This window comes from Cavia porcellus, unplaced genomic scaffold, assembly GCF_034190915.1.
Source record: "Cavia porcellus strain 051 isolate PalLab524CR breed Dunkin Hartley unplaced genomic scaffold, mCavPor4.1 scaffold_1, whole genome shotgun sequence".
Lineage (NCBI taxonomy): Eukaryota > Metazoa > Chordata > Mammalia > Rodentia > Caviidae > Cavia > Cavia porcellus.
Genome location: NW_026947484.1, coordinates 57738260 through 57766068, shown reverse-complemented (window position 1 = coordinate 57766068; position 27809 = coordinate 57738260). Strand labels below are relative to the sequence as shown.

The following is a 27809-nucleotide window of genomic DNA, read 5'->3' as shown; positions in this document are numbered from 1 at the left end:
TGGGCAGAGTGGGCTGTGGTTGGAACGAAAGCAGCGACGTCTCCTGCGGCTGCTGGTGGGAGGAGCCCGCGGATGGGCACAGGGAAAGCAACTGACCGAGGGGAGGGTTCCCGAATTGCTCTGCTCTGCAACCCCCACCATCCCCCAGGGTCTCCTGGCAACCTGCTGGAATCCTGCGGGTGGAAAGGATTGTGATGCCCGCAGCCCTTAGAGTGGGGCCGTCCCAACCCTGGCGAAGAGCAGCTGTGAGCGCTGGGCCGGAGATGAGGCTGTGCTGCACTGCCAACCCCAAGCAGAAGCAGAGCTGACTCCCGTGCCATGACGCCCAGCCGGGCCCGGCCCGCTCATGCCATTGCCCACTCGCACGCTGTGGGCCTCTACTACGCACTGTGAGCCCTCGCCCACCATGCCCCAGGGAGGATTGCAGGGGATGAAGAGCCGATTGACCAGGCATCGTGCAGGCTGCCCACTCATTCTGTGCCAGTTCCCTAGTTTACTGTTAGGGGGCTAGATCAGGCGAGCCACCCTGTTTCAAACCGAGCCCTGATTGCAGCGTCTTTGCCAGGTTCCTTGCCTGGCACCTGTATAACCCACACAGCATCCCTGTAAGGGAGCGGGATGGGGAGGGGCACGGGTGTTAGGCTCCCTTCCTTCTGTGACTACGTGCGTAGTAAACCCCTAGTCCCTCACGGTGGTGCATGCCTGTAATCCCGGCATTCAGGAAGCGGAGGCAGGATTGCTACCAGGCCAGCCTGAACTACATAGCGAGAACCTATCTCGAGAAACGGAAAAAGAAACGAGACCAAAGGAAACTAAGACCTATATTTTAATAGGATACACTAGTTTTCCCTTTTTCTACGGGTATCAAAGTTTTATATACAGATATATACACATACACATTTGTTCTTTGTGCACATAGCTTCTCTAGATGTGTGTATATGTAATGTTCTCACACTTCCACAAACACACATAGTATACACATACAGTAAATCCTCCATGACGTCCAAATCCTGGTAGCTTTTGGTGGTTGGTGATATGTGCTTAGGTAGGCATACAGTCAACAGATATTCCTTCGCTTGCATGCCTCTTTGCACCTCTTTGCTAAATTACAGAGGCAAGTAAACACTTAAGCCTGACATCATCTTAGCTGCAAAACAGGATTTAAAAAGAATTCTTGCCCCATACAATCTTGCAAAATTTTAACAGAAAGATGCATGATAGTTACTGTCATTATTAACTGTCTCTCCTTATTACTAATAATGATCCTGCGCCCCCCCCCAAAGAAAATACTTTGGCTTTTATGGGAAAATTTTATTTTGGGCCAAGCAGGTCTATAATTTTGCAAGGCCAGTATGTTGCAATTCTGTTGCTTTAGTTTCAGGAAGAAATTTTTATCTAGGTTTGATTTGGCTTTGGGCACTTGTTCAGCGTTATGGAGTAAAGAATACATACTTTTGTTTGATTTTTGGTGTTTTGAGACAGCTCTTACTATGTAGTGCAGGCTGGCTTCAAATTCAGTGACCTTCCTGCCTCAGCCTACCGGTGGGCCACCACGCCTGGGCTGTAGGAACACCACAGTGGACCCTGGTGGGGCCAGCACATGTCCTGACTGACCCAGGGAGGAGCTCTGTGCCCTTTGCCTCTCTCCCATCCTCAGAGCATTCTCTCTCTGCCCATCCACACAGCACGGAGCGCACGGAGCTCCCTGACCCGCTTCCCGCCCGCGAGGACCCCGCGCGGCCGCCAAACCCACCGGGCGTGGCCGGGTTGCGGAACCTGGGCAACACGTGCTACATGAACGCCGTCCTGCAGTGTCTGGCAAGCGTGCCGCCGCTGGCGCAGTACTTCCGCTCGGGACAGTATGTCACCGCACTGCGCAAGTACGGGGTCGCCGTCGCCGGCCGGGGCCGCGGGCGAGGCGGGGCTAGCCTGACTGCTGAGGGGACAATCGTAAAGACCGCCCCTCAGCGCCCTCCTCGTCCCTCGCTGGCCTAGGGACTGCAGGGAGGTGGCCACGGCCTTCGCATACCTGCTGACAGACATGTGGCTGGGCGACGCCGACTGCGTGTCCCCAGAGGAGTTCCGGGCAGCGCTTGGCCGGCTGCACCCGGACTTCACGAAGAGGACGCAGCAGGATGCACAGGAGTTCCTCATTTACGTACTCAACGCGCTGCACGAGGCACTGAGGAAGGTGAGGCGCGGCGAAAGGCGGGGCGCGGGGGAGGGCGGGGCGCGGGGGAAGGCGGGGAGCGGGGAGGGTGAGCCGAGGGCCTCTACTCCCTGCATCTCTTGACTCCCTCCCGTTTTCAAAAGATCCATCAGAGTTTCCTGTTATCTGCCTTTTATTTTGCTCTTTATTTGTATTTTGGGTTCCTCAACTGAGAGAAACCTTGTGATGTTTAAGCTTGTGTTGTCTGATTTCTTTCACGTAATATGAAAGTATCAAGGTGATCTGTTTTCCTACACATGACTCAAATGTACCTTTCTTTCTGGCTGAGTAGTACTCCATTTGCAGTCCTTCAGCTGCTTCCACGTCTGACTTGTGTTCCCATGCTGGGTGCCCAGTGATGGGCAGGGCCGGGCCTGTAGAGCACAGCCCGCTTCATGTCTGGATGTACAGCCGCATCCACCACATTGGCATTTCCGGTCATCGGCAAGGGGTGGAACCAGGAGTCCAATTCTCCTTGCAGATGAAAACAAGATGCTGTCTCAAATGTAAAATAAGACAGTACAACTTGAATCTTCATCGCATCTACACATAAAAGCCACGCACTGAGCATACCCACCCCAGGCCCCTGCAGAGTCGGAATTGTCTCCCCTACACAAGGCGCCCTGCCTCCAGGCCTGCCTTGTACCCTGGGGTGAGAGCTGCACTCCTGGAGATGTGACCGTGTCTTTTCCCTTAGCCCTGTGTTACAGCGCCACCTCAGGGCCATTTTGCATTCTAAGTGAGAACCAGACAGTGGTGCTACACAGGTTTAGCGGGGCGGTGCTTATGAAAACCTGGCGCCACTTGCAAACAACTGAGTAAACAGCAGTGGGGCTCCTGAAGCCACACTAGAAATGAGGGGCTGGAGACCGAGATGGCAGAGCTGACACGGCCAACTGACAGTGACCTAGTGCGACCTGCAAAGCACCTCCAACTAGGCATGGGCTCTGGAGTCATCTCAGGGACGAGCTGGGCTCACATCAGGCTACCAGGTCAAGACATCAAGGTGCTCGAGGAGTTAAAGATTTGCTTTTGTGTGTGTCTGAAAAGTAACACTTTATTAACTCAGGGTGCTACACTTTTACTATGACCAGAAAAAATGTTTATAAAGATAAGTAGCTACTTTACCCAGAGATCCAAAGCTCAGACCACGTGGGAAAGATGAAAGAAAATACTGTCCCTGCAGCCACTGCACTGGCCTTGATCTGAGACAAAGCTGTCTGCTCACTGGGCCCTGTGCAAGGCCCATTCAGGGAGGCCAAGGAACCAGCCAGCCTATGCATCTGAGAGAAAAAGAAACTAAAGCCATACCAAAGAACCAGGTAGTCACTTGTATTAAAAAACAAGATTTGGGGCTGGGGATTTAGCTCAGTGGCATAAGCACCTGCCTTGCAAGCAGGCAGTCATGAGTTCAATCCCTGGTACTGATAAAAAGGAAAAAGACAAAAAAAAAAAAAAAAAAAAAAAAAAAAACCCACACAAGATTCACTTCCAGCATGACATTTTATGTTTTATTTTAAAGGGTACTTTCTGGCCAGGTGTGATGGCAGACACCTGTAATCCCAGCACTTGGGAGGCTCAAGCAAAAGATTCACTGCCAGTTTAAGGCCAGCCTGGGTTACATAGTGAAAAGCTGTCTTAGAAAACCGAAATAAAGTACTTCCCATACATTAAAAGAAAAAAGGCAGGGAATTTAAACCAACTAAGGGTTGGATTAGACTATATCAACTTGCATGATCTAAATTTAGTTCAGTAACAGGGAAACCTAGGTGCAGAGCCTTGTATCGCATGATCACAGGCTGTTGGCTTATGTGACTGTGGGCTTGTGTTTTACCCAAGTTGGGAGCCATCCTTGCTCAATTTGCCCTCCAGAGGAAAATACAGTCGTCAAAACTCATGCGTGATACATACCTCAAGGTCTTACTCTGTACATTATCTGAGTCTACAACTAAGTGTTCTCTGTTTGACATGTATTATTCTGATAGAAAAAATGTGTTTAAAAATGTTTTTGATAAACCATAGTTGATTGGGGGAAATTTGTCCCATGATTTAGTACCATCAAAGGTCGGGTGAGAAAAGATCTACCCAAAGATGCTGCAGCAGAGGGATTGCCAGTGAGACATCCATCATCACCCAGCTTTTTGAAGGGCAGCTCAACTACAGCATCATGTGTCTGAAGTGTGAGAACTGCAGCTACAGGAATGAAGTCTTCACTGTCCTTTCTCTCCCCATCCCTTCCGAGTATGAATGCACCCTTCAGGTAGGACTCCTTGATCGTGGATGCTGTGTCTGACTTTTTGAGAGAGGGTCTCACTAAATTATTCAGACTGACCTCAAATTTGTGCTCTTCCTGCTTTAGCCTCCTGAGTAGCTGGGATTACAGGTGTGTATGACTGAACCCAGTCTACCTTTGTCATCCTTGTATTTTCTTGGGGCTTTTTTTCCTACATTGTTTAGTAAGGAAGATATATTGGTTAGGGTTATCCTTGGTGTCTAGATGCCCTCCTGCCCCAGACCTCATGCAGGGCTTTTCAGAGGTGCCTGATCGTTGTGCGGTGCTGGGACCGAGGGTGTGGATGCTACACTTGCCCAGGATGGGTAGCTTGTATACAGTGTGAGGGACTAAAAAGAGACTTGTCCTTGTTGCTTTTGCTGCCATGAACAGTTATCGCCCCTCTGCCTTGGAGCCAGTCAGTTAGGAACTGAAATCTACAAACTGTGAGGTAATAAATCTTTTCCCTTCTTAGTTGTGGGTGTCAGGTATTTTTTCTCAGCAGTGAGAAAGAGTATGAAAGTTTGCTTTCTTGTTGTTGGTACAAAACACCGGACATCCTCAGTTGAAATGTGGAAAGCTGTAATTTGGCTTATAGTTTCAGAGGGTTCAGTTCATGATAGAACGTTGTGGCAGAGGGACATGATGGAGAAAAGCTGATCACTTCCTGGTGGCTAGGAAGCAGAGCAGAGAACAGCACTAGAAGAAGGGGCCAGAGGCCAGATGCTGACTCTCAGGGTCACGCCTCCATGACCCGTGCAGAACCCCAGAAGCGTGCTCTGAAGCCCGTCAAATGGATGATTAAACTTAACTATCACGTTCCAGCCTTTCTTAACTTGACCCCCACACACATCTTCTAAAACCATAATCTCCAAATAAAGACAATCACAAATTCATAATTTTACTTAACGTGATACAACTGTGCTGTATACAACCAAAAATGTACTGATCCCTTTCCCAAAGCCTCAGCAGTTCAGCATTTCTCAGAAGTCCAAGTCAAACTCTCTTCTGTGACTCAAGGCAAATTCTTAGCAGTGACCACCTATGAAATTCAAAAAACAAATGCTTTAATCTCAATATATAGTGATATAGCATAAATATTCCTATTCCAAAAATGAACAGAGGGATACAGAAGAATTGAACAAAAGCAGAACCAAAACCCCTATAGCAACCATTAAGTCCTGTAGCTTATGTCCATCCTGGATACATGCTGGTGAGACATGGGTTCCAAAGGACTTGGGAGTCCACATCTGTGTAGCTTTTGCTGGTTGTCCCCACATGGCCTATATTAATCGGGTTTTACTAGAGAAACATGCAAGATAAGATGTAAAAATACGTAAGGAATTATAAGATTGGCTTATGATGGTCAGCCTCAGAGTTGGATGAGGAAGCGTACAGAGGGCGTCTGCACAATGGAAACTTAAGGGTCTGTTCCACAGTCTGAACTCACTGCAGTGTTCTGTGCAAGTCGGTATTGGAGGCTGATGGGTCTGCAGTGGAACACTGAAGAATCTACACCAGAAGGCTGAAGAGTCCCAGGGGGAAGCCAGGAGACAATGTCTAGGCTGAAGGTGACGCCTGGAGCCCCCCTGAAGAACCAGCATTAAGTCTGTCATCGTTATATTACATTAGAATCAGAACATTTTGTCCCAGGCCCCCCAAAGACTCATGTGCATTTCTCTATGTAAAAGCATTTAATCCATCTGCAAGATTTGCCAAAGTCCTAATGGTTTTAGCATTGCTGTTCCAAGTCTCAAGTCTCCTTTGAGATTTAAGGAAAATTCTTAGCTGAAAGCCCCTGTGCAAATGAAAGGTTAAACACTTCCAACATTCAATGGCATGTGATAAACATTTCCTTTTCAAAAGTTACAAGCAGAAGGATACAAAGAATCGGAACCAAAGCAATTCCAAAATCCAACAAGGCAAACATTAAGTCCTGTAGTTCAACCGCCAGTGTCTGAAACAGTCTGTGGCAAATTGTGAGTGCCGAAGGGCCTGAGCACTTCTGGTGGTTGCAGCTCCCACAGCTTCTCTCTTAGGCCTGCTGTGCTCCCTCCTTGCAGCTTTCCTTAGATTATCCGTGTTACTGGTTTTTCCAAACTTTTGGGGTCTCCACTGTACCTTTGGCTTCACCTCACAGCTTCACATACTTCTCTCCAGGGGCACTGCCTGGCCTCCCAGGCCTCCTAAAGTTGGGATAGATGCGTTCTTAACCCCACAGCTCTTGCATTCTGCATACACCTAAAACCAGCACCACCTAGATGATGCCGTGGTCTGCTGCCAGCTGGAACTGTAGCCATGTTTTCCCCTCTCTCGGCTATAGGAGTTGAGTACCTGGAACACTGGGCACTCTGTATATAACTCTGAGGAACAAATTTTTTATGCTACTGCCATTCTGGAACATGGTGCTCTGTGGCATTTGTCTCAGAGTCTTTCACTTTTGCAGCTTTGAGGCTGCAAAGGATGCCTTCAGGCCATATTTTATATTTAGTTTCTTCTCAGTGATCAAGATCTTGTATCTTTGTGGTCTCCAGGTTTATTGGAGCTTCTGTCTGGCCAAACTCTGTGTATTAAATTATCCTGTTGGGCTCTTTGGTCTTGATTCCCAACATAAATCTGCCCCGACAATAGCCATTCCATGCCTCAATATTTGACTGCCTTGAAATTTCTTCTGCCAGATTAATTAGTTCATCACCCTTAATCTTAGTCTCAGGCAAAGTCTTGGGACATGAGCAAAATACAGACAAAGTTTTTACCAAGCCATAACATATCAACGGGAGTCCAGTACCCAGTGCAGTCCTTCCCAGTAGAAACCTCCCAAGCTTGGTCTTTACTGGTAGGATTTCTGTCAGCCTTCTAATCTTCTGAGCTCTGAACAGAATCTCCTATACAGGACAGCCTAAGTCTTTCCAGCACTACTTTTTCAGGTGACATCTCCAAACCTTACCAAACTCTTCTCCCTTCCCAAAAGCTCTTGAACCACGTGGTCAGATATAGTCACAGCAATGTCCCCAATTCTCTGATACAAAATTCTATCTTGGTTGCTTTTCTCTCATTGCTGAGACAAAATATCTGACACCCAAATTAAGGGAAGAAAGGTTTATTTAGCTCATGGTTAGTGGAGGTTTCAGTCCATAATCAGCTGGCTCCAAAGCAGGGTGGCTTGGCATGGGCAACACTTTTAGGCAAAGAAGACAGCAAAAGCGTCAAGAGCAAAGGAGGGGATCAAGACTCCTGCGTTTTATCAGAATTCTGGTCTGAGCTCTTACCAGATCATCAGATTATGCTTATCATATTCTAGGGCTTTTGTAGCCTTGTATTTCTAAACCTTTCCAAATTTCTCCTGAAAACTAGTTCCAAACAGTCCTGAACCATACAATCAAGTATAGACACAGCAGTAACTTGCTAATAATTTTCAGTATTAGCCAGCTTTCCTGTTGCTGGCACCAAACACCTGACATTTACAACTTAATGGAGGATGATTTGGCTCAGTTCTGAAGGGTTTAGTCCGTGGCTGACTGACTCCAAGGCAAAAACCAGCAGGGTGGGAGAGTGTGGCGGAGCCATTTGGTTCATTTCTGGTGGCCAGGGAACAGCAGGGAAGTGGCACCAGGGATGAAAGCATCAGGAACCAGGTAAGACCTCAAGGTCATGCTCATGTGACCGCCTTACACATGCCCTTGTGGCTCCCAAGCCAGTCAAATTAAGAATTGTGAGTTTAGTTGTTTGCTGTATGAGAAAAGAAAAAAAGCAAAAAAGCCCATGATAACAGCATTTGTTTTGAAAAGCAACACGTTGGCCAGAAGTTACTGTGAATCCCTTTTTCCCCTATGCTGGGATTTGAACACATGCTAGGCAAACTGCCACTGAGCCCTAGCCCTAGCCCCCAGATATTCCCTAAATGGGATGTTAGCTATGTATATTGAAAACAGAATCGGTGTTCATTTCCCTCTTTAGGTAAACAGTGTGCGAGCCAGAGACCTGACCACAGTGGGAAAATAGCACACCCTGTGCACCGTTCTGCAGCTTTCTTGTGGGCAGCCCCCCGCAAACCCAGAGATCTGGTCCCTTTTCAGTCACTAGATCATGTCAGCGATGAGTCCAGTCAAGTTGCTGCCTGGCTTTTTTAGTGAAAATTGAAAAGTCTGTGTTATTATTAGCAGCGTCCAGCAGTTGGATGTTAAAAGCCGTGAATGCTCACATTCATCTCGGTACTAAATGAGAAAGCAGTGTTCTGGGTACCTCTGTGGGATAGTTTTACAGCTGCCGGGGCTGTAGCTTGTGACCCACCCAGCTCTCTCCTGGACTTGGGGACCCTGAGAAAAGCCCTTGGAGCACAGTGCAGGTGCTCCGTGAGAGTTCTGCCACGAATGGGCCCGGGCGTACTTGTTTCAGGACGGTCACCACCTGGTTCTCCCCCACAGGACTGTCTGCAGTGCTTTTTCCAGCAAGACACACTGACCTGGAACAACCAAATCCATTGCTCCTTTTGTGAAACGAAGCAGGAAACAGCCGTGAGGGCCAGTATTTCCAAACCACCAAAAACCATTATTTTTCACTTAAAAAGGTACAAGTTTTTGACAGTTCATGTAAAGATATTTTCAAACAGCTTTATAGAGTTATAATTTTACGTGCCAAGAATTTGCCCGTTTAAAGCATTTGACCCAGTGGTATTTGGTGTACTGCATTATTAATTTTAAATTGTGATTTATTTCATGAAATCTGCCATTGTTTCAATTAAAATTCAATGTGTAATTCATTGGCATTAATTACATTCATAATGGTGGGCAACACTCACTATGATTTCCGAAACTTTTCATTACCCCAAACAGGAACCCTGCGCCATCAAGCAACATACTTCCATGTTTTTCCTCTCCTCAGTCCATGTGACCTCTCTTCTGCCTCTATAAATTCACCTATTACTTCATAAATACCATCATGCAGCTGGGCATGGTGGTGCACACCTGTAATCTCAGAATTTGGGAGGCTGAGACAGCAGGATCACTGTGAGATCAAGGCCAATCTAGGCTACCTAGTGAGTTTAAGGCTAGCCTTGAAACCGTAGTGAGACACTGTCTTAAAAAAATAATTATGCAGTGCTTCTCCTTTTTGTCTGGCATAGTTCATTTAGCATAATGTTCAGGTTCACCTGTGTTGTAGCAGTTTCCACAATTTCTTTCCTTTTATCATGGAGTAATATTTCATTGCATGGATATAGCACTTTATCTGTTCATCTAAGGGTGAACGCCAGTTGTTTCCAGCTTGAATTTCTACAGTGAGCACTGTAGAAGTATCTGGTTGGGTTCTGCTTTCATATCGTGGCATTTGCCTCAGAGTGGGGTTCACAGGCCACAGGGTGACTGCCAGCTGTTTCCAAAGTGGCTGCATAAGTGGTTCTCTCTGTGGCAGTGCCGGGGCTTCTAGGCTCTGCAGTCCAGCAGCGCGTAGTGTTTCCCGTTGAGGTGGTGTTTTACACAGTAGGTGAGTGGTTCCTCATAGAAAACTTGATCTGCATTTCCCCAGTGATTCTTCATGGTGAGCATATTTTTATGGCCATGTTGTCCATTTATATATCTCTGTGGAAGGAATGTTTATCAAAGTGGTTTGCTGTAGACAGATTTTAAACTATGAAAAGCTGTGTATGGTGGCACATACCTATAATCCCAGTGATCAGGAGACCGAGTCAGAAGAATCTCCACAAATTCAAGCAAGCCTGGGCTGTGTAGTAAGCCCCTGTCTCAGAACAGAGCAAAACAAAAACAAAAACCTGTGAAAAAAAGGGCTTAAGTAGATAAAAACAATTTTCCTTTTTTTTTTGGTCTTTTTGAGACAGGGTCTCACAGTGCAGTTCAGGCTGGCCTTGAGCTCACTGTGTAGCCCAGGCTGGTCTCGAACTGCAACGATCCTCTTGCCTCAGCCTCCCGAGTGCTGGGATTACAGGCATGAGCCACCACACCTGGCAATAAAAACAATTTTCTGAAACACAATTTTCTGTTCATTTGGGGACAATTGAACAATTTTCAGCTTGGGTTAAATGGTCACCACAGTCTGGGGGAAACGAACAGAGAAGCCTCAGGTGGAAAGAGGCACCTCTAAAACCCATGGCCCTAAAAGGTCGGCATAGGAAACCGACTGGCTCCATCCCGGGCTGGGAAGGCTCCTTTCCAGAGCGTGGAAGGAACCGTTCATTCACTGAACAATGCAGGATTTTTTTTGACTCAGTCTTTTTATTTTTCTACTTTGTATTTTATCTTTCCTTCATCAGGTATTTTGGGGGGAGAATTTGAAGATTCCCACTCTCCTTTTTTCTCCTCTTTTACTTTCTTTTGTCTTTTTCTTCCGTTTGTTGTTTTCATTTTTTTTTTAAGATTTTTTTTTTTTTTTGTCTTTTTCGTTTTTTTTATCGGTACCAGGGATTGAACTCACAACGGCCAGCTTACAAGGCAGGTGCTTATGCCGCTGAGCTAAATCCCCAGCCCCAGCAGCTGTTCTCTTGCACTACTAATTTCCTTTTGTTCCTAATAAGAACCCCTATCTTACATTTCTCTCCTTTTCCTGTCCCATCAGTTAATTTCTCAAATTTAGCTTTTTTCATTCTCCAGTTCCCAACCCCTTCCATCTTTACTAGTAGAACTTCTAAGCTTTGTGAATCACTAGGTAAACAGTTAATTTTATGTGATTAATGTTGAATACTGTACTGGTGCACCACAGTTGTCCCACAGTTGATATTCACTGCAGGTCCGTGTTAGGGTTTGTGGCTAGATGTCCCCCACAGCCTCACGCGGTCGTTGAGGGCAGGCTTCTAGCTTGTGACTGATGCATGGTCTGGTGCTGGGATTACAGGCGTGAGTGCCACACCCGTAGGGGTGGCCTGCGTGCAGTGTACAGGACAGAAGGAGTTCTCTCTTCACTCTCTCCCTTTGGCTCTTGCTGCTTTGCTGTTTTCGTCACCATGCGGTGTTGCCCTCTGCCGGGCCACCCTGCCGTGGACCCAGCTGACTGTGAACCAAAACCTCCACCAGCTGTGAGCTAAATAAACCTTTCCTTCCTTCATTTTGGGCACCAGTTATTTTGTCTCAGCAATGAGAGAAAGAGGTCAATATTTGGTTTGTCTGACTGCTTATAATATAATTATAGATCTCTTCTGTGAAGAAGGGTGATACTTTTTGGTCCTTAGCGTTTATCAGTATTCAGTGTAAGTTTAATTCTGTAATTGATGCTTCATGAGGAAGAGAAAGAGAGAAGTGGGTGCTCAGCATTCAGGAAGGATCTGAAGTGAGAACTGAAGCCCAGGGGGAGAGAAGAGACAGACTTCAGCCAAGGAGGGGGCTGGTGGCGCTTTCTCCCCCGCCGAGACCCCCTGTGTAGGAGGGATGGCTTAAACCTGCAGACATGTGTTGACTGCCCGCAAACCCACGCAGTGGACTTTGGTAGCTGAGGGTTTTCAGGTTCGGACATCCCATGGGAGAGGGTGACTGCCCAGAAGCCATCTTGGAGAGGGAACAACCTAGCTTGGAACTCAGAACAGCTGTGGGCTGGCTCCATTTGGTGGTTCCCAGTGACGAGGTCAGGCTGCCAATTTCCAGTTGGCAGGAGGTCAAAGAACTGAGTTCAAACTGGGGAAAGGCAACTATAGGCAAGCAGGAGGCGTGTGAACAACTGCAGGTGGAACAAATCTGGTTCCAGGGGCTAGGGATTTAGCTCAGTGGCATAAGTGCCCACCTTGCAAGTGTGTGGTCGTGAGTTCAATCCCTGGTACTGATAAAAAAAGAAAAAGACAAAAAAAACCAAATCTGGTTCCAGCCTCACAGCCAGAAATCACATGAACTTCTGAGTCACTAAAGGTCTAGGCTTGCTGGGATTATTAATGCCCACTAAAGCATCTACCGCTGGCTTGCTGGGGTTGGCTCAAAGCCACGCTGGCTCCCATGCTGTCCATCAGTGACTGCAGAGGCACACCCTGAAGTGGACATTTTTTTCTTTTTTGTTTTTCCTTCCATTGTTTTTTTGTTTTGTTTTGTTTTTTCTTCATTGTTTTCATTTTTATGAGTGTGACTAGTTTAGTTTTTCCATTTTGTTCTTTTTAGATTTCCTTCTCTCCTTCCCTCTGTCTTCACCAGTTCCCCAAAGTTTAGACTACCTTCCTTTGTCTTCCAGCCTTGCCTCTAATCTCAGTGCATCTTTCCATGTCCCCTCCCTCACCCCTTTTAAACTTCCTCCTCTTAGGGTAAAATTCCCATTTCGAGGGCTTGTTTACTGCTGTAAATGAGAAGAGGGTCAAATGATGGAGGGAAGAGAAAGCATGAAGACGTGTTATGCGGCGCAGCAACTCCTCATGATGAGTGTGATCGCTGTGGACCGCAGATGCGGACTGATGGAAACTTTACACATCTGTGATCCTAGCACTCAGGAGGGACACAGGAGGCTCACTCCATGTTCAAGGCCAGTGTGGTCTAGATAGCAAGATCCTGTTTCAAAACAAAAACATTAAAAAGGTCCTTGGTCAGAGGCCCGTCCCAGGCCCGGGCTGCGCTAGTCTACGCTGTCGCTGTGGTTTTGCACCTCTGGGGCAGGCCCTCCGCGCACCACCCTCTGAGCCACTGGCCACCCTGGGGACCCCTCGGTGTGTTGTGCTTTCCTCCTCTTTACATCAGCAGGCAGTGAGCACTGGTGGTTTCCAGGTCCTGGCCGCTCTGAGTAGGGTGCTATGAGCCCTGGCTGTAGGTTTCTGCCTGGAAGCGGATCTTGGTGTCCCCACAGACCTGGGGAGGTCAGCGCATTTGGCAGCAAAGTTTCTGGCTCGCCAGCCTGGAGCTGCCCAGCCTCAGCTGCAGCTTCCCTCCTCAGACCTCAGCCTGCCATTTTACCAAAAGGGCAAGTTATTAAAAAAAAAAAAATGCAAAAAACCCTGCCACACCTGGGAACTTCTGATGTATGAGTGGGACAGATTTTTGCCCTGAAACATTGTAGTAAGTCCTCAGAGTTGTAACCAGGCTGTGGCAGCAGCAGGCTGTGCTGAGCTCACGGTCAGGGACAGTGGAGCCTCCGGCCGCAGGTCACAGTGGCTCCACCTCTGTGTGGCTTCTCTCTTTCCCCATGATACAACGTATGACATAGCCCACACTGGGCTCAAACTGGCAGCAGTCCTCCTGCCTCGGCCTCTTGAATACTGGATGACAGGTGCACACATCCACGCCCGGTGTCAGTGTGATGTTTCTACTTGGATGAGAGAGAGCAGTTTGTACTGATGATCTGGACCAGATAAACTCTCTGCTGTGCAGCCAATGCGGCTGTGTGGTTCAGAGCTCCCTCCACCAACCACACACGTCTCCCCTCTCCAGGTTTGACATTCAGGGCCAGGTGAAGAGGAAGCTGAGAACCGACATTCACTACCCGCTCACTAACCTGGACCTCACACCTTACATCTGCCCCGTCTTCCGGAAGCACCCTAAATACAACCTCTGTGCGGTGGTGGTGAGTGAGATCTAAGGCAAAGGAAACTGCAGACATTGTGATTTCAGTCTCTCCGCTTCATATCGGATTTCCCCCATCCTCTCCTTTTAGAAACAAAACCTTCCCAGGTCTTGGCATGGAGTTATATTCCCAGACCCTTTTTAGTTTTCATTTTTGCGACAGGGTCTTACCAAGTCCTGAGTAAGTGATAGGCGGTGCTTGAACTTGCAGGGCTCCTGCCTCAGCCCTTCAGAGTGCTGGCGCTGTAGGTACTTGTGTGCCACTCTGTCCCGCTCCTTAGATGACCTGACCTGAACCCTTGAGATTAGGCTCTTTAGACATTGGCTCTGCTTCGTGTGCACGTAGAGCACTTTAAAAATAACCTGCCCGCCTCTGTTACAGTGGAGCGGGGGGCACTGTGACTGCGCTACCTCTGCTTTGCAGAACAGGGGACAGGCATGGAGACCCCAAATCATTCTGCCTCTTCCAGCCAGGTCACAGCAGGGCTGCCACAAGATGTGTCTCTGGGGAGACCCCATTTGCCTTCCTTCTAATTCTCCCTGTCTGTCCTAAGTCCTCGCAGCAGCAGTAGTGACGTTCAAGGATGATCAGAAATACGGTGAATTGAAAAATTTTAACACCTTGATTACAGTAAAAGACATTGCAATGAATCCCCCTGCAGATCCTCCCTCCATTTTTCACACACCTGTCCGATGGTTCTTGCCATCTTCTGCAGCAGCTCTGGCGTCCATCCCTTCCCTGAGTGTCGTACAAGGTCTGATAAAAACATGGGGTCTGCTGCTGCCAAGCACCATGGACAGAATGGCAGCGGCTGGTGAAGACAGGAAGCACCCCATCCACTTCGTGCAGCAGATTTGGCCTTGTGTGACCTCCAGCTCTTCTCAAAATCAGAATGACAACAGAATGTCAAAGTTTTGACTCCTTCAGGACATCGAGGCAGCCATGACCGTGCAGCAGAAGACAGCTGTCTTGTTACATTTCTTCCTGCTGCAACAAAATACCTAGTGCCCACAAGTCACAGGAAGAAAAGTCTGTTTAACTCCCAGTTTGTGGAGGTTTCAGTCCAGAGTCAGCTGGCTCCAAGGCAGGGGGCTCGGCAGGGCTGGCAGGAGGTGGAGGCGGCGGTGGCGGCAGCAGCAGCAGCAGCAGTGAGCCTGCCTTCCTCTTCTTCTGTCCAGGCTGTAAACTCTGTGGGTGGTGCCACTCACACCCAGGGTGGGGCTCCCGCTGTCCACACCCACAACTGTGCTAAGCCACATGCTGGACCACATTCACACCGCCTGGATCCCGCACCCTGTGAGAAGCGCCACCTGTGAGCCCTGAGGCTCTGGGGAGCATCCTGGTGTAAACCATCGCCGCACTCAGGAAAGGACTGCAGAAGGGCTCGGAAATTGGCAGGAACCATGGGATACATGTGCTTGAAGTGGGGGGTATTCCCAGGGTGATTAATGGCACTGTGTCTACTGTAATAATTTCTAAAAATTAAATAGCCACTGTTTTTTTTTTTTTACCACAATTCTTATGTGGCTCATAGCTGACAAGTGCTTGCCCATAAGTTATCAAAACCCATTTTCTTAAGCTACATTATTGATATGTGTCTGCAGTGCGTGATGATTACATTCATTGTGGGGGAACTGATATAACACATAACGTGTCTCAATTCTGTTTTGCTCCTTTCTGGACAGCATCAGATTCACTTGTTTATCTTATAAGTCCATATGCAGTTAATCACTGTGTGTGCTGTACAGATTAACAGTGAGACTGACAGGCCGAAAACACAGACGACACAGAAGACACACAAGACAGTTACGCTAAGTCAAGGTGCACTTTAGACTCATTGGCCATGCTGGATTTCAGGAATTGTTTGCTCTTTTCCTCTTGTCTGCTTTTCTTCTGTGCTTTATATTGAGTTTCTCATGTGAAGGAAAACATGCGGTCATTCCCTGTGTGTCTGATTTGCTCAGCATTGTGGTCCCCAGGTGCATCCGTTCTCCCCAGGTGACTCAAGCTCATCGTCCAGGTGTGCGAACAGCAGTGTCTCCTCCCTTCTGCCGAGGGCCCTGCAGGCTGCCTGCAAGGTTGTTGTGAGTTGCGCTGCTATAAACTTGGTATGCGTGGGTCAGTGAGGTGTGGCTAACACTTCAAAGAAGAGACCTAGAAGAGGAGTGCTAGGGAAATAGAATTTCTCTTTTCAGTGCTTTGAGAAGTGCCCATGCTGATGTCCCTCGGGCTGCCCCAGTCTACACTCTCGCCAGCAACGAAGGAAGGTCCTTTTCCTCCACAGCCTCTCCAGGCTTTGTTGTTGGTTGTCTTGAGGGCAGCCATCTCTCTGGAGAGAAGTGGGCTGCCAGTGTGGGTTTAATTTGCGTTTCTCCATTGTTGAGCATTTTTTCATATATGTATTTGCATTTGTACTTCATCTGAAAAGTGTCCATTCATTTCAGATGCTCATTTTTTATTGAGTCTTTAAATTTGGAGGATCTAATTTTTTAAAGGTTATTTGTATATTCTAGGTGTTTAGTCTTTTGAGTAGTAGTGGCAAAATTATTTTCCCTTTTCATAAGTTGTCTCTTTATATTGATGGTTGTTTCCTTTGCTGTGCAGAAGCTTTTTAGTGATGTGATCTTTGCCTATACATGTAACATGTATCTGATGTGATCCCATTTGTTGATATATTTTTTTTTTTTTTTTCTTTTTGAAACATTATGAAGTTCAGGCTGGTCTTGAACTCACAGTACAGTCCCAGGCCGGCCTTGAATTTGCAGTGATCCTCCTGCCTCGACCTCCTGAGTGCTGGGATTACAGGTTGGTGGCGCCATGCCTGGCCCCTTTGTTGACTCTTGATAGCATTGCTTGGGCAGCTGGGCAGAACCCGATTTTCTGTACATTCTGCTGTTCCTTCCGATATTTTAAAATAGCAATCATGCACTAACAATTTTTAGTTCTTTAACCCTTCTCAAATGATTGGTTTCTAGAAGGACTTTAATAATTTTTAAATGTTTGAGGCTCAGAAAATGGAATAGGTGTGCATAACATTGAGGAACAGAATATTGTAGACAAAATGAAAGCCCCCACCTCTCTCTATAGTGATTCCCTGCTGTGACGCTGTGCAGACCACAGGCTGCCACTCACACTTCGTCCAGGTGCACGGCTCTGCTCCCATGTGTCTGTCGCTTGCATGGCCGGCACACTGCTGTGTTCTTCTGTCTGTATCCAGCATAGAGTGTGAATCCAGCTGGTTAACTTAGTGCCACTTCTGTGCATGTGTCACTGCCATTTGAAAATTTACTCTTAGCTGTTCTGAAATACACACTGATCCATTAGAGTCACCTGCTTGTTACTGACCTGCTAAAGCTTGGTGCCTTGACAGGCACCTCCCCATGGCTTGCCTGTCTTTTTGATGAGTTCACTATTTAGTTCAATGAGATCATGTGGTTCTTACTTTCCATGCCTGGCTTATTTTACTTAGCATAGTGGCCTCCCAAGTTCATGCATCTTGTTTGCAAATGACAGTTTTCTTTTTATGGCTGCATAGTATTCCTCTGCGTGTTACCTACCATTTACTTACAAAAAGGGAAAACAATTTTGCCAGCTACTACTCAAAAGACTAAATGTAACCAAACATTTTCTTTATCCATTCATCCATTGATAGCCACCTATTCAGTGGCAGATTTTGCTCTTGTGAGTTTGTACAGCTTGTAACTAGGCATTCTCCCAAAGCCTACGGAGTCATAGGTGGGGGTTTCAGAGATGGTCGGATCTAGGGTGTGTGATGCAAAGATTAAGTGTGTGAGTGCTGCTGGGTCGGCAGCCTGACGCAGGTAAGGCACAGAAAGAGGCTCGTCGTCGGTGGCTTGTTGCCCATCACTGCAGCTGGTTGCCTTCTGCTTGTGCGGCAGTGCCCCTTGGCCATGTGCCACCTTGCCTTGGCACCAGCCCACTGTGCACTGAAACTTGTACTCCTGTGAGCCAAGTAAACCTCTCCTCCTTTAACTTTGGGTGTTGGGTATTTTTGTCTCAGCCACCAGAAAGACATAAATGGTAACAAATAGAGGTGCACAGATGTCCCTTTGGTAAAGGCATCCAGCTCCTCTGTATGTGCAGTGCACTGGGACCCCTGGTGCGCTTGTGGCTCCAGTTTTAATTTTTTGAGAAAACTCCGTGCTGTTCTCCACACTGGTGGTCCTCACCTTGCACCGCCTGTGTGCAGCTCCCTGCTCTGAACCCTCACTGACATTTTCATTCATCGTCTGTCTTTGCCTTTTCCTTCTCTCTCCCTTCTTTTCTCCTTTCTCTTCCTTCTTTCTCCCCTCTTCTTCCTTTTCGTTTTCTCTCCCCTCCTCATCGTCCTCCTCTCCACCGTTCAGCCCCGGAGCCTTTCCCTTACCCTACACCACAGCCCTTTGTTTTCCAGTGAGACAGGGTCTCAGCTGCTCAGGTCTGGGCCTAGTTTGCAACGCTCCTGCCTCAGCCACTGTGCCTGGCTTGTTATCGTTTATTCTTTTGATAATGGACAGTCTTAGAAGAATGAGGTGATATTTGTGGCTTAAGTATGTGGTAACATTTGTGTGCTTTCTTTGGAGGTAGGTCTATTGGGGGCTTATGCTCATTTTAAAAATGAGACTTTCCTTACTCTTGAAATATTTTCTTTTTGTTTTTGTTTTTTGTTTTTTTTTAGGTAGAAATAACACATATGTTCAGAGAAAAAATAAACAGTAAGAAATCACTAGTTGATGTTTACATATTGTCGTTTTACAAATAGTTGTTCAAGATATAAAAATAGAACATGTAAAGTGGGAATTCAAACAGTGAGACTGCAAACAGTTCTGTTCAACTGTCCAACAAAAACTTAGTAACATGGTTGTCCATCCTATACACTTAAACATACATGCAGTTATCCATATCTTCACTTAAGTTTAGATTAAATAAACTAAAGCAGGTTAAAATCATTCTGAACAAAGAATAATGGTATTGCTGGATTTCACATCATGACACTCCATGATCAGCACTGGGTACTGTAGTGTCTTTTTTAATTTAATTTAAAGAAAGACTAAACAAAACAGAAAATGGGTAGAAATAATACATCATTTCAGAGAAAAAATAAACAGTAAGAAATCACTAGTTGATGATTAAAGATTGTCTTCTTACAAATAGTTATTCAAGATACTAAAGTGGAGCTTATAAAGTGGGGATTCAAACAGTGAGATTGCAATCAGTTCTGTTCAACTATCCAACAAAAATTTAGAAATATGGTTATCAACCCTATACACTTAAACATACATGCAGTTATCCATCTCTTTAGTTATGTTGAGATTGAATAAAAACCCAAGCAGGCTAATATCACTCTGAACAAAGAATAATACTATTGCTGGGTTTTACATTATGACACTCCAGGATCAGCACTGGATATTTTAGTGTCTCTTTTTCTTCAAAGTATCTGTTCATTTCATCATGTGTCATATGATCAGTTCTCATAAACTGTTTATAGATTCTACATATGCATGAGTCTTAACATGTATTTCTATCCTTTCTATATTAGAGGGAGAAACAAAACAAAGCAAGGCAAAACAAAACATATTCCTATAAACACATGAAATGAAATAAACATATAAGACCATTGTACAAATTGTTCTACCATGGTTCCTGTGTTGTCTCTTGTTATCTCCAATAGAATTGGCTATATCATCAGACATAGTATAATTGAATATGTCAGTACATAACAGTATTAATAAAAATACAACTTTGTATATAGTATAGAACTTCATAAACTGGCAGTTATCAAACCAGAATGTGTATCATACAGTCTTGTGATCTTCAGTGTAGTTGCCTATACTCTCAGACTTGATACTATCAATCATATCAGTTTTGAATAAAATCTTCTCTGCCTCATTCCTGTTATGCTCTTTTTTTTGCCATCATTTGTCTGCTTATCTTCATTCTGTTTTCTGCTCCATTCATTGAGGCCTCTCTGCCACTGTTCCTGGAGTCCTAGTACTTTTCTCTCTCTCTGGAATGCCCTGGAGTATTCTCTGTGGAGTTGGATTGGTGGTTGCAAATTTCCCAAGTTCCTCTTTGTCTTGGAAGCATCTTGTTTCTCCATTCATTTCTAGAGACACTTTAGCAGGGTATATCAATCTGGGATGGAGGTTATTTTCTTTCAGGGCTTGGAATATTTCACTCAGGCTCTTCTTGACTTGATGGTTTGTGTCGAGAAGTCTGCTGTGATTCTGATGGGCCTTCCTCTGTAGGTTGTCTGTTTCTTGTCTCTAACAGCTTTTAATATTCTGTTCTTATATTGAATTTCTGGGGTCCTAATTATTATATGCCTGGTTGTAGCTGTTTTGACTGTAGGTGGTTGGAGTTCTGTATGCATCATATATCAGAATATCATTTCCTTTTCCTATGTTTGGGAAGTTTTCCTTAATTATTTCTGTGAATAACCTTTGTAGTCCCTTTGTTTGTATCCCAGCTTCATTTACATTCTTTATTCTCAAGTTATTGATCCTTTTGTCATCTTCTAGCCTTTGAATTGTTACTGCTTGTTTCCATGTTATTTTTAAAAAGGTTTCCCTTTCATACTCCCACATTGCAAAACTGTCCTCCAGTTTGGATAATCTATCCTTAGTTTCTTTCAAGCTGATTTGCTGTCTTCCCATAGAGTTTTTAATTTCCTGGTGATCTCTTTGAATCTGCTTCATGTATTATATATTTTTTTATATTCTTCACCAAATGGTTCTCACCTTTGTTTGAGTTCCTCCCTTTTTCTGTCTGTGTCTGCTTGAGGGGTGCTTAGTATCTCTTTTATTAATCTTCTTATATCTTACTTTATTTGGCTAAATATTTCACTTTTGAATTCATCCATGAGGTCCTGAATATATCTCTTTATGTACACTGGCGCTGTGTCTGATATTGCATGTTTGCTGTTCTAATTCTCCTTTGTATTTACCTGTCCTGGGTCAGTGTTCTCAGGGTTGGGACCTGGGGACTTTTTGTTGTTGCTTCCTCTTCCCATCTTTTTTGCTTCTTCCAGGAGGCCCCAGTTTCTTTCTTTGTTGGTTACAATTCTTCTGAAGCACGCTGGCTAGATGACCCTTCCCACTACAGTGTGCTAGTGAGTTGCAGACAGGCACAATGTATGCCGGCCCCTCCCCTCCGGATTAGTCAAGCTGCTGAGGCCTGCATCACTGTATTACTTTGCGCTGCCTCCCCTCTGGACCAGCCAAATCTCTGAGGCCCCACTGGGCCAGTGTGGTTAGTGTACACCACCGCTGCAGGGACTTGACCTCAGATAATCTATTGGGTCTCAGCCGGGTCATGTGACCCAGGCCTAGCTCACTCCACCAATCCCGTTTGGGAAGGGAACAATTGACTGAAGTCACTGCTGCCCCTTGTACTTGCCAGTCCTGCCGGGTCCCAGAATGTGGTCCACCAGAGCCCCCCTATTTATGGAATGGTTCCATTCCCATCCCTCACCACAGGTTGATGTAGGCTCCCCACCAATTCAGCCCTCCGTTCGTTTGGCCCGCTTACCCTCAAAATCAGTGTAACTGCGCCTCCAGTGAGTGGTAGCGGCGGAACCTCAGACGGCTCAGCAAGTCGTGGCAGGACCCCGGCAAACTGCAGCAGGACCTAGGCAAGTCATGGTGTCGACCAGTCGCAGGAGGGACCTCAGATGGTTGGCAAGTTGCCTTAATTTCTTCTTGAGACGAGAGAATTCATCTCCCTCTGTTTGGGGCTCCCCACTCTGTATTATGTTGAATTCTAGGTTGGCTATCTCAGGGAGCTTCTGTAGCCAGTTGTTATCTATCTGCCATCTTTGCTCCTCCCTTGAGCTGTTTTCTTCACATATTTTGGATATTGACCCCTTTATTCTAGGGCGTTACTTTGTGGCTGTTGTGACCTTAGTAGTGATTCAGGGTCATCAGTTACTATTCAGGGTTTTTACATCTTCTCAGTTCAATTTTGATAGGTCTTAGAAGTACAGAAACTTGCCCTTTCTTCTAAAGTTTCCAGTTTGTTAACACAGTTTTTCAAAGTCATCCTTAATGATCCTTTCAGTGTCTTCTCATATCTTATTTTTCAGGTCTTTGTTTTCCTGGTTAGTCTAGCTAAAGGTTTGCCAATTTTATCTTTTCAAGGAGTCAACACTTTTATTGGTATTTTGTTATTTCCTTTTAGACTATTTCTCCTGTGATCTTGCTTTCTCTGTACTAATCTTAGGCTTGGTTTCTTTTTGCTTTTCTGAGTCTTTGAGATGCATCATTAGGTTATTTGACACCTGTATTACTTATGTAGGTGCTCGTTGCAGTAATGATTTGCTGTGTCCCTCAGGTTTGGGTATATTGTTTCTATTTTCATTTATTTGAAGAAAATTTTAAATTTTCCTTCTGATTTCCTCCATGACCCACTGTTCATTTATAGTGGAGTGTTTAGTCTCTGTGTATTCATATAATTTCTTGAATTTTTCTTGTTGACTTGTTTCTTTTCCTTGAGGATCAGAAAAGATATAAGATATGATTTCAGTGTTTTTCCATATTTCTGTCTTTTTTTTTTTTTTTCGAGGGGGCAGTTAGGCGTTGTTTTGTGCCCTGAACATATGGTCTATTCTAGAGAAAGTTCTGTGCACTGATGAAAAAAGTGTATCCTTCAATTTTAAGACTGAAGGTTTTCTGCTGTTTATTTGGTCTATAGTACGATTCTTTGTTGAACTTTTGGTTTTGGCCTGGGTGATCTGTCCACTAATAAATGGTGGTATATTAAAATTCTCTACTGTGTGGCTGCTAGAGAGATGACTGCCTTTAACAAGAAATAGTACTTACTACAGGAACACGAAATACGCTTTGAGAGCATCTCAGGAATCAGCACGATCCCATTCACCAGGCCTGAGGCTGCAGAGGGGTCGAGCCTTCCTCTGGGAGGAGAGCACCTGGGACTCCTGCGTGAGAAAGGCCTTTAGGGAATCGATTCCCCAGTATTCATTCACTCTGTCCAGTCATCCAGGCACTCAGCTTCCATGGCCCAAGGAGGCCTGGCTGCTGCTCACATTGGTGGCAAACCCTGACACTGTCCACATGATGCTGGCTTTTTGGACGTTTAGGATGTAAGAGTTACAGGGTCAGGAGGCTTCTACACAGATTTTAAAGGAAAGCCTGGGCATCCAGGCAAGGAGCTCTCAAGAGGCTGACGCATGAAGTTTAAGGACTGAAGAAGCCAAAGGAGCAGAGAAACCCCAAGAAGCTGGGGATGCCAGGGACATGGAGCACCTGATAAGCTGCAGGCCACAACAGTAGCCACCCGAGAGAGGCCCCAGAGGTCAGGCTGGCTGCCCATGACCTTTGGAGCTCACGTCTTACCACCCACCACATACCCAAGGTGCTGGGCTTGGAGCCACAGAATTTAATGTTTGCCCTGCTGCATTTGTCTGGCTTTGCTCCTGCTCTTTTCTGTCCCCCATTCTTTCTTTTGGAATGAGGTGTTTATCCTGTGCTATTTATTGTAGCTTGGGATCGTATACTTCTTTATTATTATGGGGTTTCACAGCTAACAATTTTCTTGGAGTCTGAGGAGACTTTGGACTTTTTAACAATCCTGGAACTGCTGAGACTTTGGGGTAAGGATTGGGTTCCAGTTATACGTGGGGTCATTGTTTCATGGTAGGTGGAATTATGACCTTGTGTTTACCTGGAGCTTACTTACAGTTTACACTGTGTTTGTTATCAAGTTGACAGGAACTGGGATGTGAGAGTAATGATGGGTGCCAACCTGATTGGCTTGAGAGCTGCCAGGACATTAGTAAAGCACACTCCGGAGCATCTTGGGGGATCCTGAAGGTGTGGCCTTGGCACTGATACCTGGTCTCTGGCCCCTTCTGCTTTCCAGCCACCATGAACTAATAAGCAGCCCTGCTCTACAGCACCCTCTTTCTGTGTTTCTACTTTGAAGCCAGCAAGCCCTGGACTAACCCTGCTGAAATCATGAGCCAGATTGCATCTCTCCTTTAAATTGTGGGTATCAGGTATTTTGCGCCAACAGTGGAAGAATCAGTACACTAATGTTGTCTGCTAAATACCCTCTCAGCAGTGTGTCTCCCTCACTCATTTAACATGTGGCATACACTGCCGTGACCTTTCCCAGTGGGACTTCTGTTCTTAGACAGGGTCTTATTAGGTGGTCTTGACCTCGCAGCTACTGTAGCCTAGGTTGACCTGAAACACTCAGCAATCCTCCTGCCTCAGCTTCCTGACAGCTGGATGACAAGTGCCACCATGCCCAGGAGGGTCTTCTAACTGCAGTCTCTCAGATTGTGACTGAAAATGTCTTTAGTTTACTTTTATTTTGAAAGTTTAATTAGAAATACAATTCTTAAGTTGAAACTCTTTGTTTTTGTGGTTCCTATGGCTGCCTGAGGGAACCTTTTCTTCTTTTTTTTTTTTTGTCTTTTTCCTTTTTATTGGTACCGGGGATCGAACTCACAACTGCCTACTTGCAAGGCAGGCGCTTATGCCGCTGAGCTAAATCTCCAGCCCCAAGGGAACCTTTTCTTGCAGACTGCTGTTTTTGTGTGAGGGTAACCTGTCTTGTCTTTGTGGTTGTTTTTAAGATTCTTCTTGCCTTTTTCATTTTGCAATATTTTTGATCTCTGACCTATTGCATTCCCTAAACGTGAAGATCCATTGTTATGCTTAGCCAGTATGACTTTAATATTGCCTTGTTTCTGTGCAGTTTTCCTCCTAGAACTTCTACCACATGGATACTAAATCTTCATTTACTCTGCCATGCCTTTTATTTTTCTACCACGTTTCCACTAATGGTAATTTCCCTAGCTTCATATTTGTATTTTATTCATTCTCTAATTTTTGTAACCACATAGTCTTGTCACTAAATAATTTTCATTTCTACAAGTTCAGTTTTCCAGAAGTTAGTTTCCTTCCTGAAGTTTTACTAACTTCAGGTACACATTTTATAGTGTCAGTTTGGTAGGTAAATTAGCTGAAGTCCTTGGGGGAGCTGAATCTTGCTGTGCAATGTGACCTTTTCCTTGAAGTGTTTCCTTGTGTGTGACTCTGAACTGTGAGCTCAACATGTTGGGCTTTTATATGTGGGTATCTGGTATGGCTGATTTAAAGGGCAACAATCTAGAAAGGAAACTCTCTTTGCCCAGGTCCCCCTGAATGTCACAAGACTCCAGGCTGCACATGCCATGTGAGCCTCAATCCCAGGTGGGGAGAGGGCGGGTCTGCGGTCATGAGCTCCCGGGAGTTACTTTTGTCCTCTGACCCACGTTCAAGCTGACACAGCACTGGGAGCAGACCGCCGCTCCCTCCTTCCCTCTTCACAGGCGAGTCTGATCTCAGCCCAGGATTTTCACCCCCCCTCGGGCCCAGGACATTACCTGTGGGCTCCTGAGCGACCTTTCCGACTCGAGCACCCTGCTCAGAGCAGCACCTGCACTTCCAGGCCGTCGCTGCACTCTCAGCTGGGCCGTGCATCTCAGAGTTTAGCCAGGACCCACAGGGCCCGCAGGGCACCTCTCAGGTTAGGTCGCCTTCTGCCATCTGGAGACGGAAGCCTAGAAAGACACTTTGCCTCCCTCATGTGTCAGTTCACGCACAAGTTCACCAAAACTGACTCAACTGTGACTGAGCTTCAACCTGTGCACCAGAAGGGTGGTTTTTCAGGTGACACTACTGTGCTAGGTGCCCTCGGCATAAGCTCCTGTGGCAGGGACTAGAGTTAACCCCTGGCCCTCGGTCCGCATGGAGCTGTCTGGGAGCCTTGAGGCCAGAGGTGCAGGAGAGGCGGTCGAGGGAGCGTGCCTTTGACCACGGCTGGTGGGACTGGGCGTTAACAGATCAGAAGTGAAGCTCAGCAAGGTTCAATAACCGCTCCGAGGTCATTGGCTTCACAGTGGGAACTGGCTATGAAAATCCGTTTTTTCCCTACAACAGGGGTCAGTAAAGTCACTCTGTGATGGCCGGAAAATGGATCTTTCAGACCCTGCAGGCTGTGAGGCTTGTTGTTCAGTTCTGTGGCAGTGTTAAAGGAGCCACTGGGAAGACAGCAAATGAGCACGGCTGTGTTCCCGTTACACCCTAAGGACACCAAAACTTGATTTAGTGTGATTTCCACATGGGACAAAATACATTTGGCATTTTTAATCATATAAAAATGTAAAATCTTGCCAGGCATGGTGGCTCAAGCCTGTAATCCCAGCACTTGGGAGGCTGAGGCTGGAGAATCGTTGCGAGCTCGAGACCAGCCTGGGCTACAAAGTGAGCTCAAGGCCAGCCTGACCTGCACAATGAGACCCTGTCTCAAAAAGACAAAAAAATTAAATAAATAAGTAAATATGAAAAATCCACAAAAACAAGCAGCAGGCTGGATCTGGCACCGGTTCGCTGACCCCTGCTCTACCCCACATGCTGGTCTTGCAGGTCAGGCTTCCTGTCCTGGCTCAGGAAAGACATGGATAAAAGAGAATGGCCAGCAGGGAGTCATGGTGCCTGCTTGCAATCCCTGCACTTAGGTGGCTGAGGCAGGAGGATCGCTCCAAGTTCGAGGTCAGCCTGGGCTACATGGTAAATGCAGGCCAGCCTAGACCCGTCTCCAACCTCACCCTCTCCAAAACCATCCCCAGAAAGAAAACAAAACTGGGGTTTTTTGAGCCATGCTGGTTAGAGGGGTTGGTGGTGGACCGTCCCTTCACGGCAAGCTACGGTGATACGTGCATATTTCCATGTCTTACTCCAACGTGAAGGGCCCTTTGTCACACCTTTGCCTCCAGTCACGGGACTGAGTTACCACTTAGTTTTAGGTGTCCTTTAGTGCCCACTAGTTGACCTGTGGCAGGCACTCAGTGAATGTCTATTGACTGACAGACCCCAGTGGGCCGCTGCCCTGTCCCCACCCAGGCCACGCTCACCATCAGCAGGCGCAGTGAGGAAGCAGCTCCAGTGCACCAAGAGCCAGCAGCAGGCAGGCCGTGTGTGACCTAAGGGTCAGCTGAGAGCTCCCGTGGCCCTGTCCATCTCCGTTCTCAGTCTGTGGCTGCAACCGGTGCTCGTGAATCTAAATCTGCCTCCCTTTCTCCCCTAGAATCACTTCGGTGACCTGGATGGAGGCCACTATACTGCTTCCTGTAGGAACTCGGTCACGCAGGCCTGGTACAGCTTTGATGACACTCGAGTCAGTGAGATTCCAGCTCCCTTGGTGCAAACCTCGATGGCCTACCTCCTGTTCTACAGCTGGCAGCCCTTCTCCAAAGCCACACAAAAATGCAGGAGCTAGGGAAGCGAAGGCTGCTTCCTGAAAATGTGGAACAAGTGATCAGGAAGTGCTGGTGAGGCTTTGCTTCTTCATTAAACTCTTACAACTCCCTCGCATCACTGTCCTTTCATTCTTTTCTGCAGCCTTTATGAGACACGGCTGCAGCAGCAAAGATGCAGGAAAATATAGAGCTCATGGGTGGAGGCCTCAGAACACCACAGATTCCACAGTGAATTCAAATTCCAAAATTTATAGTGTTTATTCTTGGGGATTTTTTTTTTTTTTTTGTATTTTTACCGGTACCAGGGATCGAACTTATGACCACATGCTTGCAAGGCAGGCGCGTATGCCACTGAGCTAAATCCCCAGCCTCCTTCTTAGGGATTTTTATCATAAACTTGTTTCAGTTATATAAACACTGAATGCATTTAAAAACTATTTTTGATACAGAATGTCACCATGAAGCTCAGGCCACCTCCAAACTCATGGTGATCCTCCTGCCTCAGCCTCTGGAGTGCTGTAATGAACTATCTTGTAGAGATACTTCTCAGAGCTGTACTCCATCACCACCTGGGCTGGGGCGCAGCT

At 46.3% G+C, this 27809-nt stretch overlaps 1 protein-coding gene across 5 annotated transcripts; it reads left to right on the top strand.

Moving 5' to 3' along the window:
- The first annotated feature begins 97 nt into the window (after positions 1–97).
- Usp50 (ubiquitin specific peptidase 50) lies at positions 98–27337 on the top strand. Of its 5 annotated transcripts, XR_010047474.1 has the most exons (8): positions 98–389; positions 1686–1880; positions 1996–2191; positions 4263–4469; positions 8906–9048; positions 13823–13955; positions 23835–23959; positions 27051–27192. XR_010047474.1 is itself a non-coding variant. In XM_063248637.1 (7 exons), the coding sequence occupies exons 1-7, from the start codon at positions 319–321 to the stop codon at positions 27240–27242; spliced, it is 1137 nt and encodes a 378-aa protein (XP_063104707.1). In that variant the 5' UTR covers positions 98–318; the 3' UTR covers positions 27243–27337. The 5 variants fall into 5 exon arrangements, 4 of the variants coding, with proteins under 4 accessions (XP_063104707.1, XP_063104718.1, XP_063104715.1 ...); XM_063248637.1 differs by lacking the exon at positions 23835–23959 and having other exon boundaries at positions 27051–27337; XM_063248648.1 differs by lacking the exons at positions 23835–23959; positions 27051–27192 and adding an exon at positions 14671–15539.
- Positions 27338–27809: the final 472 nt, after the last annotated feature.